Source organism: Teleopsis dalmanni, chromosome 2, assembly GCF_002237135.1.
Source record: "Teleopsis dalmanni isolate 2A chromosome 2, ASM223713v2, whole genome shotgun sequence".
In the NCBI taxonomy this organism is placed as follows: domain Eukaryota; kingdom Metazoa; phylum Arthropoda; class Insecta; order Diptera; family Diopsidae; genus Teleopsis; species Teleopsis dalmanni.
This window is the reverse complement of record NC_051847.1, coordinates 13090202-13108250: the sequence shown is the minus strand read 5'-3', so window position 1 is coordinate 13108250 and position 18049 is coordinate 13090202. Positions and strand designations below refer to the sequence as shown.

Genomic DNA, 18049 nt, shown 5'->3' with positions numbered 1-18049 from the left:
TATGCAATTTTGTCGAAATTTTAAAATGGAAAAATATATTAATTTTTTTTATTTTTGGTCCCACGAAACCATTTTTCAAAATTGCCTTGCGAGTTTAATAATATAACTTCAAAGTGAAGAAAAAATTCGGAAAATATAGAAACTTTTTAATAGCAAACTTCATTGACAAATTCGAAAACGATTTAAACTTTAATTTTAAAATTGTATGCTTAAATTATCGTATAAAAAATGTTAATAACATATCAATATTGACAAGTTTTTTCTTTTTTTTTTATTTTTTGCGCTAAAATTTTAAATAAAAATACTCCACGCATAATGAAAACCACAAAAATACAACTATTTGTGGGTGTCAGACAATTCGCTTGAGATTCCCTGTCATAAAACTTCACATCCATCGCTGTTTACCTCTTTTTTCGCATGATCTTTCGTGTCACTTTTCTTGCCTCATTATTTCTCTCGCTCTTCTCTTTCTCTCTATTTGTCTCTCCTTCTTCTTATCTGTCTGGCTTCGTCTCTATCTATTTCCTGATTTCTTTGCTTGCTCCCTCTCTCTCTATCTCTCTATCTTTCTCTCACACACGTTCTGTGTCTCTCACTCATTCTCTCTATGATTCTCTTTATCTTTCTGTCTGTCCCCTTATTTCTCTCTCTATCTTTCTCTTTCACGCACACACACTTTTTTCTCCCACACTCTCTTTCTCTCTCTCTCTCATATTTACACTACTGTCAACAGTCGTGTGTAAGGAGAGAGAGGTATATTCCATTTCTTTGAGGAAAACCAAAAAGTCTAAAACATATTGTAATATTTTTAAAACTATTAAAGACCAAATGTATCCTTCTTTTCTTGATACCTTCGTAAACTTAATTTTTGATGATTATTTTAATAAGAAAGTGGAAATCTCTAAGTTGACTGCTTTTATATCTATCCATTTACCTTATTCCAAATTAAAATTGACAATGAAAGAAATTCCTTGCAGGAAAATATTCTGAACCTATAATGGAAGCTTAATAGATCTCCCAATTAATTTTTATTATATGTTAGATAGAGTTGAAGTTACTAGCTGATTATTTATAAGAGTGTCTCGACCTGCGGTACCGTTCCAAAAGTATTGAATTGCTTTAGGTGACATAATGTTATCTCTGCTTAGGAATTGAGATATATAGTCATATACTTATATAATTATCAAGTTTTACACTGCATACTGGCACTGGTTCACATATAAACTATAATTGATGACGCATTTATTAGTCTCTATTTTAAGTGAAAATATTAGGCACATCAATAGAAAATTTCAAAAATTTACTCAGCCTTCGCGATTAATATTTATTTTAAAATAAATTATAATTATTTCGACTTAAAGACTTTGTCTAAAATATTGCAATTATTTACAAAATAACAAAATTGTCAAAATCTAGAAATTATGTATTTGATGCATGCATTTCACTGCATCTTAAGTGCATGTAAGTGGACGACACGCACACATCCTCGATTCGAAATGCCAGAATTGATGCAATTGCGGCCACAGATTTTCTGTAAGTAATTAAGCACGAAAATTATTTTCACTAATTGTACTTTTGAATGATGTCATTTGGGTTGGTTGGTTGGTTGCTTGGTTAAAAATACTACAAATTTAAGTGAAAACATTTTGAAAAATTATTAAAATGAATTCAAAAGAAAAATAATGTTTCAACCTAAATGTCTCTGTTGCCTGTTGAAAGAAAGGCGAGTGATTAGTGCGACATTAAAAAAAAGTAGTAATTGTTGGCAGCTGACAGTGCGGTCGATTACTGCAGGACTCATATCTAAAGTGTCGGAAATGAAATGACAGCAAAATATTAATTAAAATAGCAGATAATTAAAGCTGTTGAAAAATGGAAAGAATTACGTGTTACTTTATTTTTGAATTTATCATATTTTATAATTTATATATCAATAACAATTAAAATTAACCTTAAGAATGTACTCTACTCCCTTGTGAATAATGTTTAAATTAAATTTGACAAGATGTTTGTAACACGAAGAGGTATCAAAAGCCTTATTAACTGCTTCATACTAAGCGTATGAGAAAACTTGTTCATACACAAAAAAATTCTACTCAGTTCTATAATCTCTATGTAAGAAACTGACCTCATTTCTCACGTCTCATCTTGATAACTTTACAAATCCAACCTGTGCCGTTAAACAATTCCGTTTTCTCCTCTATAATAGAGTATAGTAATCCTCGTATACACTTATTGGTTAATTAAGTAAAAGTTAGTCGTCTGCAAATTTAATTGCTTATCAACACATTCGTTTTTCCAGTTTCGGTATTATATAGCACGAACCTTTGTTCCAGAAACTTTTTATGCATCCCTGTAAATTTAGTTTGAACACATGCAATAGCTTAACTTTGTCATATATCACAATATTTTACCAAAAAATAGTATATACTGTGAAATTTCTCTTAAACTTTTCTCTCTTCATCATACAATATTCTAGTCTCCAGTTTTCATTTTTTATACAAAATACATTTTTTAATATCGCCGGTCAACAGAAATTGAAAGGATCTCTCTGGACTGAGTACAATAATTAGTAGCTTTTGGCCAAAATGGGAATCCCACAATAATTACTATCACAATAGCAAATAGACAGCAGAAGTAGAAACTTCCGCAGTTCAACTGCTCTTCCATATTTTTCGAAAGCTAGCAGGAATTGAGATTAGAGAATTTCATAAATTAATATTAAGGATATTGCAGAGTCGTTACTTTAACCAACCAACTAACTAATGTTTTTTTAGAAGGATTGTTGTCTTCATCCAACAATATTGCTGGCGTTTGTTTAAGAGAGCTTTCACTGTATGATATTAATTCTCAGTTACTCAGCTTATTACGGACTAAATTTGCATATAGTATAAAAATAATACTAAAAGAGTTGAGTATACTGAAAGAGTTGAGTACTACAACAATAAGGTTATCTTATTACATTGTTATATATTAACGTGACAATATCTGAACAACATTGCAGTATCCTTTATATTAAAAACGTGTATCTCAATTCAAAGGTAAAACAGAAATTCAACGAAAAATAAATTTCAATTGAGCGTAAAATCTAAATTTAGTTAAATTTTAAAAATAAAAACTGTATATACTTTGCATTTCATGTGACAAACACAGAGCAAATGATATAGTTTGTTCATAATTTTGCACGTTTACCGAACATTAAACGGAACAAATTAACAGAACGCGCAATTTATGCTTTGAGATACAAAATTACGAATTCATTTCAAAATTAAAAATTTCTATTAAAAATTGACTGAAAATAGATTTCAATGCAGTATTTCATTCATCAATGCTATGTATCTTTGTATGTGGCTAACGGCTCCACATCTCCACAGTGCGATCTACAACTGCAAATGAGTACGAGTCTGTGCGGTTCAGCAGATGTGGAGGAAAGTATCTGAAAAGCGAATTGCAATTTTAAACAAATTTGTCAGATGAGAATGCATCACAAATTGCGTATCTTCTGCTTGCAATGAAAAAAAGATACTTACGTATGTACCTCGTAGATTGTGCAAGAAGAAATATTTCGGATTGCAGTCAAAGCAAAAAAAAAAATGAACAAACAAAAAATATCTGAAAGATATTTAAAAGCATTAAAAGCTAGAAGTGAAATATTTAAAACATGTAAAATGTCGTTTTTAAGTGCAAATGTCATGAACTCTTTTCTGTTTTCAGTTTTCAGTTTTTATGTTGAATGTTATTTTCTTTTTGTATTTTGTAAATTGTTTTATGTGTTTTCTACTTATGTGTGCCTTAAAAAACGTTCACGAGACAAATTGTTTGCGAGCACGGACTGACATTTAGACTTTTGTATCTCAAAACTGCAACTTGTTGTAGAAAGATACACTGCTTTACTGTGTAATAAATGAATTCTTGGAGACAATGTACAAGTTTTTATGTCATTTTAATTTACGAGTATTTTTCCGATTATGTAAATTCTATAAAAAAAACAAAAGGTATAACTTTGTGTTAATAATACTATGTTTCTGCAGCTCATTTTCTCTGTATCTATTTTTATTTTGTGTATTTGTTTTTTTATGTAATTTTTTATTTGTTTTATATTCATATTTTTAATTTCAATTATAATTTTTTTTTGAGAAAAAAAATTATTTTGCAAACCAAGCACGCATAATTAATTTGTTGCCCTTGAGTTATTTTTCAATTTGTTGCTTCAATTATTTCAACATTTTCTAAATCTGTTTTTGACACATTATTTTCTTTTAATATTTTGTATCTTTGCATCTTTAGACGTGTATTCAAAGTCCTATTGACTTGTAAGTATCTCTTGCCAATTTATAGCACAGCAGTGCCGTAATTTATTGGCATTTTCTATAAATATTTTTAAAATTGAAATCTCTTTGAGCTTTGCAAAGGAAAAATATGTTAAAGGATTAACGATGTTATATGGAAATGGCAGCTGCAAGCTTCAAAGGATTTTAAAAATAAATGCAAAAATGAAAATGTATAACACCAATATTAATATTATGAAAAAAATTTTTTTTAATAGATTAGATACTGATTTATTCCTTATATATAGCAAAAGATCTTTACAGCAGAAACCAATGGAACTGTAAATCTATCTGTTGAAGCGAACTTTTAAAACAACGTAAGTTTAGGTTAGCTTGTAGTGGCCACCTTGAGCACCAAAGCCCATTTTAGCTTGAACAATTGCTCGTCTCAGTAATGCGGGTAACAGATGTGTACACACTAGACCAGAAACTTCACCTACGAAGCTACATAGACCGAAGTAGTTACCGAGGGAATATGAAAAAACACATACTTTACAAGAGAAATCAATAACTGGTACTAACAACATTGCAGACTTCATTTAGCAGAGAGTTCGATTAACTTTAAAAAGGTGTGAAAAGAATCAAAAAAATTTATTATTACTACATGTATAATATATGCTAGAAAATTGAATCTCTCATCTAATGATGCCTTTTGTTGTTGCACAGAGCACGATGGAAGTCGTGTTCACATCCGCCTCGTGACTGCCCAGCGTCGAGTAACTATTTTAGGAAGTTCTTTTTTTATAAAATCTTGATCAGCTAAAGGATCTTCTTTTAACGGGAACCATTTTCCACCGCCAAAAGTTCAAAGAGGTAACATCATGGATCAATAGAAGACAGTTAAAGAACTATCTCTTCAATTGCTCTAGAAATAGACGTGTCTATTTGGTAAAAAAATTTGGTAAGATTATTGCTACCTGATTGTCTGTCAGTTCAGATTCAACTATGCAACCGTAAGATCGCAAAACTTTTTAACACAATATTCCAAATATCTGGAAGTATTAAGTGACACAAAATAATCATTAACCAGTAATAATTTACTTAGCGTTTTTTAATAGAAATTATGTGCGTTTCTCAAACAAAAAATTTCGGTTACTTCTTACACAGAGTTTTATAACAATTTTTGCAAATAAAGAGAGGCGAGGCAATACAAAGTAAGACCAATTTTCCACCTAAAAATTTTAATATATTCCCACTTTCTGTTTGCTTTGGATATACTTGTGTTGTAGTTCGGTAACTTTTCTCGTGCCATTAAAAAAATTTGTTTTTCTAAGCCAATGTATTTAACGAAGTTCGTACATAGATATATTACTTTTGTTCTTATGTTATCTCATATGCTGTTACCTTAACATTGATCTTTAAAATTGTTACATATCTTAATACAAAACTTTTCAATCTCCAAACTTTATTGAAAATTTTAGGCCGTGCAGAGAATTGTTAAGTATTTCTAAATACTTTAATGTTCGAAACAATTTTTTTTCTCAGTTAGTTTAAAAATTGTCAAATATTCGTTATAACTCCAACTCCATCCGTTATGTTTATGTGGGGCTTCTTAAAATTCAAAATCCTTAAAGTTTTTATGCAGGTAAAAATATCTTATTAGAATTATAGACCGCAACTGTACTTCGTTTGGCTGTTATAGATAAGAATAAGAATTATAATTATAAGAAATCGCATTAATACACATACCTAAAATCTCTTAGAATGGCTGCTGAATAGATTAAACCATATCATTCGAACGCTCTAAGTAAGTCTGTAGCATTTTTCTGCTTAATAAAAGCACTACAAACAAGAAGGACTTAATATGTTGAGAAGCATCATTTACTCAAGGTCATAATATCTACGACCGCAAACATATATAATTTTCTCTACATATATATATTTTTTGTGTCTTTATACATATACACACATAAGCATCTACAAAGTATATCTTTGTGTGTCACTATATTAGCCACGTATTTTGATTTTATTTATGTTGAAAGTGCTTTACTTCTATTTCAAAACTAAGATACGACAAAACAAATCCATACAAACCACAAAAAGTCACGTACCCTTTCTTTGCTGCTTGTCACTTCAGTGTTGTTGTTGTTGTTGGTTTTGGTATTATTTTGCTTGGCATTTCTAGCTGGTTTATTGTATTTTAGTCTATATTAATAGAGGCTCTGCATAAAATAACAAGTCAACAAATACTTAAGTGATAAAGAAAAGAAAAATGTAACCCCCCACTACTCACAGATACAATCACATACATACACCAATGTGTGTATCTATAGGTTTGTGTGGACTCGTATATAAAAATAGAGCAGTAGAAATAAATTTTTAACAGAGAAAACAAAGTAAATTGCATATGTAATCTTCACTGCTAAAGATTCATTTGTTTGAAATTGTAGGGGAAGCCTATAAAGGCGCAATTGTTGAAAAAGCTTAAAAGAAACCCTTAAAGTGTTTAGGGGTTGTTAGACTATAAATACGTAAATAAATGGAAAAAAAATATATTATGTCCCATTTGTTGTGTGCAATGCGATTATGTTTGTCGTATATACAATTAAATAAATATTGTACACAACCTAGCACCTCCTGTTATTTCAAAGTATATAGGAAGTTACGTAGACTACATAGAATTGGTCTCATTCTACAATTTTTATAAAACTTTAGGGATTTAACCACCACCAATAAGTATGGATTTTATTTAATTATTTTGTTATGGTTACTTACTTGTGGTAGAATTTAAATGAAATTAATAATACAATTGCACCTTTTGCTAGATTAAATATATTAAAATATGTCCTACATGAAAAAGATATCTTAAAACCGTCATACGGTTAGTCTCCAGTTTTTATTTTTCATATAAAGTACAGTGAAAGCCTTGCTAAACGGTCGTTCGCTCATTTTAAAAAATAACTATCCTAACCTTGCAATATGGCACTACTTTTACAGACACTAGTTTCTTTTTAGTTCTCTTTGTTGGGCCCTTCGATATTCGCTTAATAGATTTCTCATAAAACATTTCGTCAAGTGGGCTTTAGGTATAAAGCGGCAACTGCTAGCCTAATCTACCAGTTCTGTAAACTTGTTTGAATAGTTGACTACAACGGTGTTCTTTGTGGCCTTTGGACATAAAGCTAAATTGAGTTCTCACAATACATATCAAATGGGCTTTGGATATAACGCCGCAACTCCTAACCTAATCTAACACTTCTCTAAAGTTGTGTGAATAGCTGGCTACAACGTTGTTCTTTGTGGTCTTTGGACAAAAGGCTGCTACTCCTAATCTAACCTAACAGTTTTCTAAACTTGTCTAAATAACTGGCTGCAACAGTGTTAGCTTAAGGAGACTTTCGTGATATGTAGCCCCTTCAGAATACATAGTTGAGAAAGATGTGCACTTATGGTATCGTTCATTTAACAAAGTTTTCACTGTACATAATATCTCGATTATAGTTGAAATAAATTAATTTTGTCACTCTGGCACGCACTTATACTTTTCATCACTTAAGCAACTTCTTTTAAAGTGCAAAGTTTTTGAAAAAAGTGCAACAATTAGCAGTCAACATTATTAACTATAAAAGAAGTTGCTAGTTAACTAGAGACTGCATCTTTTTGCTAAAGTACATCAGTAGTTAGAAAAGAAAAATAATCTAACAAAGCATTTGTTATTAATTTTATATTGTAGTTATATCTCTCCTTCGTTCCTTTGTTTAACTTAGAGATAAAGGTGCCAACAACTCGAACTTTTTACCTATTGTTAAGCTTTAACCTGTCGTATATATTCAGCGCTTATAAGGATAATGCAAAATCCTTTATATTATGCTATAGTCTTTTATTCCATAATTAAAATACATTTTTTTCCAATGAATTACGGTGCATTTATGTCGCTGAATAGCTTTACGCATGTTGCCAACTTATTAAAGCCAATTTTAAAAGCGTTGCTGAAGTGGGATTATTATTAAAAAATATAATGACTTTGCCCCGGTTTGCCGTTCACTATATTTTCCCACTCCTGAACGCTTAAATACGAGGGTTGCGACTTCATAAAAAGGCCACGAAAAATACTGCAAAGAAAACAGTGTAGCAGGGAAAAATTGCTAATAAGCTTGTATGCAACTTTGCATGCAGCCATAAAAGCGTTAAGTCCACTTTGTTTCGTAATTAACTTGTTGCTGCTCTTTGGTGGCAGGTAATGGAAACAACATGGCTCGGAAAATAGCTCAACTTTTTAATTAGCCGCATAAAACTAATGACAACAGCTTAACTAGAAAATTTCCAACAAAAAAGAAAAAGTATTATAAAAATATTAATCAAACAAAAACAAAAAACAAAAAAGAAAAGAAGAACCAACAGTAGAGATATGTCTATAAAAGGATAACTCCTCCTGGCGTATGAGCGATAAAGACGATGATTTTTATATTCAAGCAGGCTGCAGCTATAATTAATAAAAAATATTTATTTATTATCACTTTTTTCTTTCTTTCTTCTTGTGAAACGTTTTTACTTAAAAGCTTTCAAGTTGATTCAAAAAAAATATGTCGTCTAAGTAACTAAAAATATTTTTATTATCCTTTATCCTGTATTGCTTTCGCTACAAAGTAAAGAAAATTTTTTTCTATTATTAATGGTTTTTGTAATAATTCTAATGGGGATACAAAGACTGTCAATACAAATTAATATTTAGAAAAAGAATAGAACTTTACTTTAGATATTAGCTTCATAATGTCACTGGCCTTTATGGAGCTATTGTTTTGAGTACATCTTGGTTTAAAAGAAATACAATGACTGTAAACTGATATGACGATTGCGCCTATATGAAGCAAAGGCAAATGAACTTAAGGGTTTAATGACTCGAATAGTTTTAAAAATAAACACTTCATAATAAGCATTTTATATAAGTTTTGTAATATCGTATAGAGTTTTGCTCACTTTTATATATAAGTGGATTCAGAGACATTATACCACCATATGTGTTAAAAAAATTTACAAGAAGTAAATTATGTTTGCTTTGATTTATCAATATTTAGCAAAATTAATCAAAAAGTAGAGGCAAACCAAGCAGAAACTAATTCGGGGCAGCCAAGTTTGATGGTTTTATTGGTAGGTTTAAACGGATACACCAATTGCACCAAAAATTCCGTGCAATTCAAATTATTATCCATTTAAAAGAGCGCACTTTGAATGAAAAATAGATACGAAAATTCGAAACATTACTCAGTTGAAAGAGATAACCATTTAATAGAACTTTTACTGTATAAATATGAATGGAATAGTTTTGCAAGCCCTTAGAACGAGGACCGACCCTTCCTTAGAATGTCTTGTTAACTTTAATATATAAAACTATTTTTTTCGTCTGCTTGTCATAGAGTAATTAAGTTGTACCTTTATTACACATTACTCGATATGCTCTAATTCCGGTAGTTTTATGACGACTATTCTTCTCAGAAATATGTCACTGATTTCTCATCTCATCTCCTTTTTTAATCAAAACTCCAGTTTTTCGTATTATTCACATATTTTTATACTAGTTTCAGGACATTTTGTTCAATTAGAGAATAAAGCTAAAAGCTTTGAAATTATTTTTTCCTTTTAGTTAGCAATTTTGCATTAAAAGGTTTTCAAAATAAACAAGTAAAGTACTTTAGAGTAACTAAAAAAAAAAGGAAAAATTTTTAAAAAGTAAAAAGCAAAAAAAATTGACTAAAATCTTTCCGAATTACTTCTTATCTGTCAGACAAATATAGTGTTTTTGTTCAGTTTTTTTACAAATACAAGTTAATTACAAAAAAAAAAAAGAAAAGTTATAAAATATAAAAATCAAAAACAAACAGCAAAATCAAAGGACTACTTCATAGCAGACAAAAAAAGACACTATATTCTCTTATTTGGATACAGGTTAATAGCCGAAAAGTATAACAAAGGGATTAACCTGTAACAAGTTCATATAAAAACTTCAACACATATTTTAAATTTTTATATTTTATTCTGTATCTTTCATTAAAAAAATCCTCTATAAACTCTTGCTGAAAAATACATAGGTAAGTGGAATTCGTGGCTCCATCGAGTCCATTGGGCAATTAAGCCAATATCATTATGTGTTTTATATTATATATTTTTATATTTTATTTTTTAATAAATTCATAAAAAAAAATAAATAAAATTACTGTAAATATTATGTGAAAGATACAATACTATTTATCTTTAAAAGTTACCAAATATATAGTAGGTACTTAATATATGTGAACGACTGAAAAGTTATTCTAGATACGTTTCTAAAAATCCCAGTACTTTTAGTATTTGTTTACTCGGACAGACCTATTTTTTTGACACAATAATAACCCATTAGATAACTCGTCAACGCTTTCAGCTTTGTTCTACTGAAGAGGGACACCTTGCAGTAGCTGTACAAATGACCCTAATCCGTAATTGTACGTATTAACCAGCTTTCCAATCTAATATTGCCTATATTGTGACTCTAGTAGTGACTATGAATTTTCTATTAGAGGCACATTTTTTTGTTAGCTCTCTGAGATTTCCTTCGTAGCCTTCTTAAAAATTATTGATATTACCAATACCTACATCTATCGTAATCTTCCAAAAAAAAGAATTTAAATTGTATATTGGTGTTTAAATTAAGTTATTAAAACTTTCCCAATTTCAAAATTTTTCCTCAACTTTTTCGAGTTACTTTCAGTATTTATGCTTATATATTGTAAAACTATTTACTGTCTTTTATTATATGGCAATACTTCGAAGAGTTGGAGAAAAATGTAAGTGGCTTACCTGAAATTGTAGCGCCTCAGGCATTTCGTATGTCCTGCCACAGCTATTGTTGATCTATTTTTCTTTTTCTCATTATTATTTTTTTTAATATTGTTTTTTTTCGGTACTTTTAACTAAAACCAACTCAATGCATAGCAGAAAAGCTTTTTACATTTAGGGACAGACATTAATTTAGGTATGTTTTCCATATGTACACGTAGTGCATGCTTCGAAACTGGAATAAATTTATAAATTTTGGTTGTTTTGAACTCTTATATGTTATTTTATTTTATTTAATTTTTTTGTTTGTAGTTTATTTTGTTTGATTTTTTTATTTTACTTTATATTATTTTATCCTTATTTTGTTTAGTATCTCCTGGCAGAGTTGTGCCACTTCACATGATGCATTTAGTCTACTGCAAAGCTAATGATGATGATTGTTGAGTACTTACAGAATTTTAGAAGTTTCTCTTTCACTGCGAACCTTTCATTTCATTTTTATTTATATTTTTTTTTTAAATATTTTAGCAAATTGAAAATGGCTTTCAGGAATAAAAACAAAATGAAAAAGGACAACCTTTTCACTTAGATCTGCTTCAACACATGAGCATACAAAACATACTCGTTTGATTTAATTAAATTTATATTCAAAACTAATTCAAACTCTATTTTATTTTTTGTATGACAATAAATATTTGCCAGTTCAAGTAAACATAATTACATTGAAAAACAAATATATTCAAAAAATTTATATTCGTTTAGTAAGAAAATATAAATATTTATATATATCATATACAACTATCTTGTGTGCAATATACTTGGTAATATGCTAATTAATTCTGAGGAACAAAGGTGATAAACTGAAAATATTCTACTTTATGAATCATATTAAAGAAAAATATTTTACTGAACAGAATCATATATAGTAAGTATATAAATATAAATATTTTACGTTGACTATGATATATTTCAAACAAATATATTTGTCTAAAAGAATGTATTAATATGTGCATGTCTCTATATACATACTAATGCTAGTATATTTATAGATATTATATAGGATATATATAAATGGTTGAATATTACCATACAGTGAAATTTTTTTTATTGGATAGCTCGTAGCGTTAGTCAGCTTCGTATCTCAATTTAGCAAAAATATTTTATTATCCAATAGTAAACTCTATAAAAAAATAGTTTCGAAATTATTTATCATTTAATTAAAAATAATATTAAATAATAAAAAAAAGCGAAAAAGAATTATATGATATAAAATAATTTTTCATATCATAAAACAACTGGTATTAAGTTTAACTTTTTTAATTTATTTATAATTAATTCGTATTAGTTCACTTAGAACAGTATACACTAACCACATACTAGTTAAATTGACCTGATCATTTTGTTAGAGAAATTTTAACTCATGTGATAAAGTAGTTATGAAAACCAACATGTGGTACCTATGGTGGTACCAACATGATGCGTCGAGTAGGAATATTTTGACCTAAGATTTAGTTAAAATCCAATTAAATCAATTAAATTATTTTTTTGAGTGTACCAAAAACTTATATAAAAAGACTATCATATGAACATGATAATTAGTACACGATTTATTAAATTTTTTATTTGTCTGATTATATCTAAATGTTTCGCAACATTCTTCATCTCTTTAAGGAAAATTTCTCTACTAAAAATTAAAAATTACTTTAAAAATATTATTGTGATCCAATTATACCATCTTTTCTTGACTATAACGATTCCATTATTATTTAATTATAAAATAGAACTGTTATGGAGGAAAGTAAGTTTACTAATATTATTTACCATATATGCCATATAAATAGAGTTTGTTAAATTTTGTAAAAATACCGTCGTTAAGCATAAGAAAATAATACTGCAATGAAGAAATTTAACGTCTTCCCGCAAACGTAAAATTTTTCCAATTACATTTTATTACTGCCGTCTATCCTAATTCCATATCCACATTCTTTCCCAGTTTTAGCTAAAAAACTAGTAAAAGTAGTAAACATTTTTTTTCTGGCACAGAAGAAATTTTAAGCCGAATTCTTCCAAACGACGAATAAAAACAAAATTTTTATTTGCCATATTTTTGCTGGGTTCTTCTAGAAAATAATGCTTTCTAAAACTTTTATTAGTTGCAATACTTTGAACATTATTTCTCTTTGCTGCTGTTAAGTTTCTAGTAACATTTGTGTCATCTTTCAGGGTTCTTTAAGTACTAAATTTTAAAATATTTTTTCTTTAATATTTTCATTTTTCTTAGTATTATTTTACTTACCAGTTTTGATATTTTTTTCTGCTGTGCTCCTACTATTGCTGCCATTTTCTGCCAAGGCAATTTAATCCTACGCTACCATAAATCAAACAAGCATACACAGCCACTTACACACAATCATGTAACGAAAAAAGGATGCTGCATACGAGTATACGTAACATCAGCATATCAACTTAAGCTAAATATCCTTTTTCCGTTGAAATTCCCTAAAGCTTTTTAAGTTTTTCTTACTCAAAAATTTATTTCACTTCAATGCAACGCTTACGTCTACGTACGTCTGTTATTGTGGGTAACAGACGTAGGGTAAGGATGTACAAGGATGTTGGTGGCGATGTCTGTGTGTTGGTGGCGCTGATGCAAAATAGTTTTAAATTTCAAACATGCTAAAGTAAGTGGAAAATTTCCCAGATAAAAATGTACATTTACGAGTAAATTTAGTAGATGCGGTAGGGGTTCTCACCACTCCACGTAACAGTGGTGCGGTGCCGCCTGCCCACAGTTATAGCCAAATTGTATTGGGTGTGATACAAGTGTGCACTATGTGCTACTGCACAGCAGCAAATTTACTTTGCAAATATATAATTTAAGTAAAATTTATGTTTTAAGTAAATCCTTTGAAGTATCTGGATACTATTTTATTACAATGCCATTTAAATTACGTGCGGTGGCGTTAAAATGCAATATAACCTAATTTCAAATTTTTTACCGACGTCAGTCAGTCAGTCAGTTAGTCAGTTAGTCAGTGCAAGAGATGGTATTGCCAAGAGTGCGAGCCTTATCGTTAACGGTGGTAATGTACCCAATTTATAGTACGTAAGTAGCAAACTTTGATTGACTTTGACAACTGAAGTACTTCGAGCTTATTAAGAAAGCATTGCTGCTGATTTTTGCTTTTTTTTTTTAGTAATTGACTACTGAGACACGAAGTAGTCTGTTGGTAAACCATTAGCACATACTAATAAATGTAGTTCTGCCTGGGAACACTCATCCTAGGATGTTTCAAAAATTCTGCGCTTTTTGTTATTCGTGTCAATTATCATTTGCGCGTTGACAGCTTTCAACGCGGAAGCATATGTCAAAAATTCTTCTCCTACTACTCATAAAAACTCAGCTCTGAAGTTTTAAAAAGTTTGTATGTCAAACGCAGTTTTTGTGGTTGGGCTTGAGGTAAATCGCTTACACTTGTACACTTACGAAGAACATAAGACTTTTCAGGATATTAAGATTTCTATAATGTAAGGGAAAAAAGGAGTACATAACTGCTTTCAAAAATTGAGTTCAATTCGTAAGAGTGGTATAAATTTATATTCAAGAAAAGTAATATTAATTATGCTCTTTACAGTAGCACAACGATTCTGTAATTAAGAATATTAATAGGCAATTTATTTATTCTCAAATATTCTGCAAAAACTGATATTTATTTTAGCATTTAATATTCGAACAGTAGTGAACTACAACAACAAAAATTTATTTTTATATTATTTTAATTAATTGAATTCTTGGCTGACCATACACCTTTTTCGAGTATTGCCAAATACCCATTATCAGTGGCCTTATTTTGAGACTGCAATTACCAGGAATCGAACTCGTGTCCTGCCAAATTTGAAGCTCACAGTCAGCGCACCTTAATCAAATGACCCAAAGCCGTACTAGACTTTTATGTTTATGTTATGTTATTTATTTTAATTAATATTTAATTTAATATATTTAATATTAAATATTCTGCAGAAACTGATATAGTATAATATTTAAATTTTAGTATTTCTTTATAGCGTAATTTTAATTAATAATCTATTTTTAATTCATAAAGTTTCATTCCTGTCAACATATCACTAACATGTAACCCTTTTCTTTTCTTTCTTTCAGGTAACATAAATTAAAAAAATAAAATCGAGCAAATGTATTGGCCAGTAAGTTTTAGTAATTTTAAGAATTTATAACTCCATAAAATCCTACAATAGGAATTTTTTGACAACTTTAATTAAATATCAGTAAACCGGAAAAACTAATTTTCAACAACTTATGAATAAAGTCACACACTTAAAGAGATTTTTATTCTTTGCCTCTTGTTTGGAATTTTTGTGGGTTTTCTTGGCTTTGGCAGGAGTAGTGTTAGAAGAAAAATCCATTATCTGAGCACAACCCCAGAATCATTAACACACATTTAATAACTCAAAACCAAAGCCAAACAGCAAAATCCGGCGCATAAAATTAAACGTCGGGAAAGGTTCCCGAGACATAATTGAAATGACCATTTGAAAAACACACATCACAAACATTTCCGTACACAAAAGGATAATTAATATGCGAAATGTGCTAACGACAAGCAATAAAGGACCTCAATTTGTGTGTGTGTGTGTGTGTGTGTGTGTGTGTGTGTGTGTGTGTGTGTCAGAGCAGAAAATATGCTCATAAATAGATGCAAAAATTTATTATGTGCCATCGTAATGCTGCAGTACAGATTTTGGGGTGTGTGTGAAAATATTTTTAAGATTGAAAAGCTATGCTTGGTTCGGTTTGATGAAAGGGTCACCCCAGATTTTAATAGTATTCAATTCGAAAATGTATTTTTCTCTATGTACCATTCATAAGCCTCATTCATACAAGCATCTACAGCATCTCTAAGTTGCTTTTAGTTTCTTACTTAAACTTTGTGAAATCGAACAGATGGGAATATTTGAAATTTAATAGAAAATTTATTTTATAAAGATTTTCATTGTCAACCAAAACGAAGCAAAAAGAAACAAGTTTATTTTTATATGAATTTATAAAGTGAATAAAATCAACAAAAATCTGCCACATTTCAATTTATTTAAGCGGCAAATAGAAACTTGTTTTTGCCAAAAACATGAAACTATCGAAAATATTAAACATACTCGCTTCCACCCTTTTTACTTTCGATCAAATTTTAAATTAGAAAAACTCAACTCAAAAGAAGCTGTTGATATCAAGTTCACATATAGCCAGCCTAAATAGACTTGAAGGTCAACTAAAGGTTTCACATACGAAAAATTCTGGTCTAAACTGAAAAATCCCAAAAAATGAATGAATACAAAAATAAATGAGAATTGATAATGACAAGTAAAACAACAAATAATCCAACTTGTTTTTTTCCTGCAAACAAATCTTGAAAGCACAGCTCTTCCCATATGCTTACCCAAGTGTACATGGGCCACATTTACAGATACTTCAACTAAACTAAACTCGAATACCGAAATGACATTCTGTCTATTTCTAAGCAATTTCTCCATTTATCACCACTACTCCTGTAATAGGGTCAATTGCTCGCTATTTCTGACATACATAGATTTTCCACAAAAATTCTGCTGGGCCTTTTCTCCAATTTTGCCCATTTTTATTTGTGTCTCCTTGGATATACAAACCAAGAAAAACCAATTTCTCGGTAGGCACAATTTAGTCGCGTGTCCCATTACGGAATAAATTTCATTTACTCTACGTTGTCTCTGATATCAATCCAATTTGTCGACGCTCCGCTTATAGTTTAGTGCTTCTTTTTAGCACTTTTTTTATATGCTTTTTGAGTTTGTTGAATATTTTCCCGTCCTTTTTTTTTGCATTTATTAGAAACGCTCATATAAATTCAAGATTTGTACATTTGCCCCCTTTAACTGCCGCTTTGTCTACTTCAACTGCTTTGTCGTGTGTCATTAAGTTTATGCCGTAATGGGACATGCGTTCAGGCGTGCACTACTTGCTGGTTCTTCATGCCCAATAGATTTATTCTATATGAACGTGAATTGGTTGGTTTGTATAAAGTTTGTTATTTCGGCAGGGAAATGTCCATTCAATTGGATTAGACATTGTGCGATAATCTTCTTGTTTATAAATGTATGATTTTATGTCATGTCATGAACTTTAATTGTAATGAAATTAAAAATATGCTTTTGGGACACTCTTGCCTCTTTCGACTTGAATTTTTTAAGTTCATTTATCAAATAATTTAATTTTAATTGTGTTTGAGGGAAGTTTTAGGACTCATGTTTAATAAGTGCAAAAGCAATTTTACGCTTACGTCTGGTTTAATGAATGACACTAAGTATTTTTATAATGTCATAAAAATGTATTGAGCAAAAGTAACAATTTGTTCGGAAGTAAATATTGAAATATTGATAAAGAATAGTTATTTTAGTAGAAAAAAGAATTAAAGTAATATCTAGAGATATACTAAAATCTACGGGTTGTCCTGTGTTAAAATGAAATAAAAATATAGGTGGTTGTAGCAGCACAAAGCATCATTTATGGCCGTTGGGAGCTAGTACCCCGTTTATTCCTAATACTAATAGGAAATCGTAAGACATTTTTATATTAATTATGATAATAGTTAACAAAAAGTCATTGCAATATCAATATTGTGCTTTCTAAATTACTAGAATCATATAATTTTCTCCTTTGGGTTGGTTTGTTACTTACAGTAGCTCAGGAGCAAATACTGTTCCATTCCTCACAATTACTTACTACTCGTCCTTTTTATAACATTTCTCGCGAAAAATCTACTTAGATAACACTAAATTCTTTTAGTTAAGTTTATGTGACATAACAGATTCTTTATCGTTACCAATAGATAGTCCAACAAAAGAAAGAACTTATTTAAAAACCTGTTCCTTATAGCAATCTAAGTTGGGTAATCACACAGAAAAAACGAATTGGCTACTATATC

The 18049-nt window shown here is 29.7% G+C and overlaps 1 protein-coding gene across 1 annotated transcript in view; it reads right to left on the bottom strand.

Moving 5' to 3' along the window:
* Positions 1 to 11123, bottom strand: part of LOC119673960 (protein muscleblind) — a 16129-nt gene extending 5006 nt beyond the window's left edge. The window contains exon 1 of the mRNA XM_038085077.1: positions 11100 to 11123. Coding sequence (XP_037941005.1) covers positions 11100 to 11123 — 24 coding nt within the window. The remainder of the gene's footprint in view (positions 1 to 11099) is intronic.
* Between the last annotated feature and the right edge of the window lie 6926 nt (positions 11124 to 18049).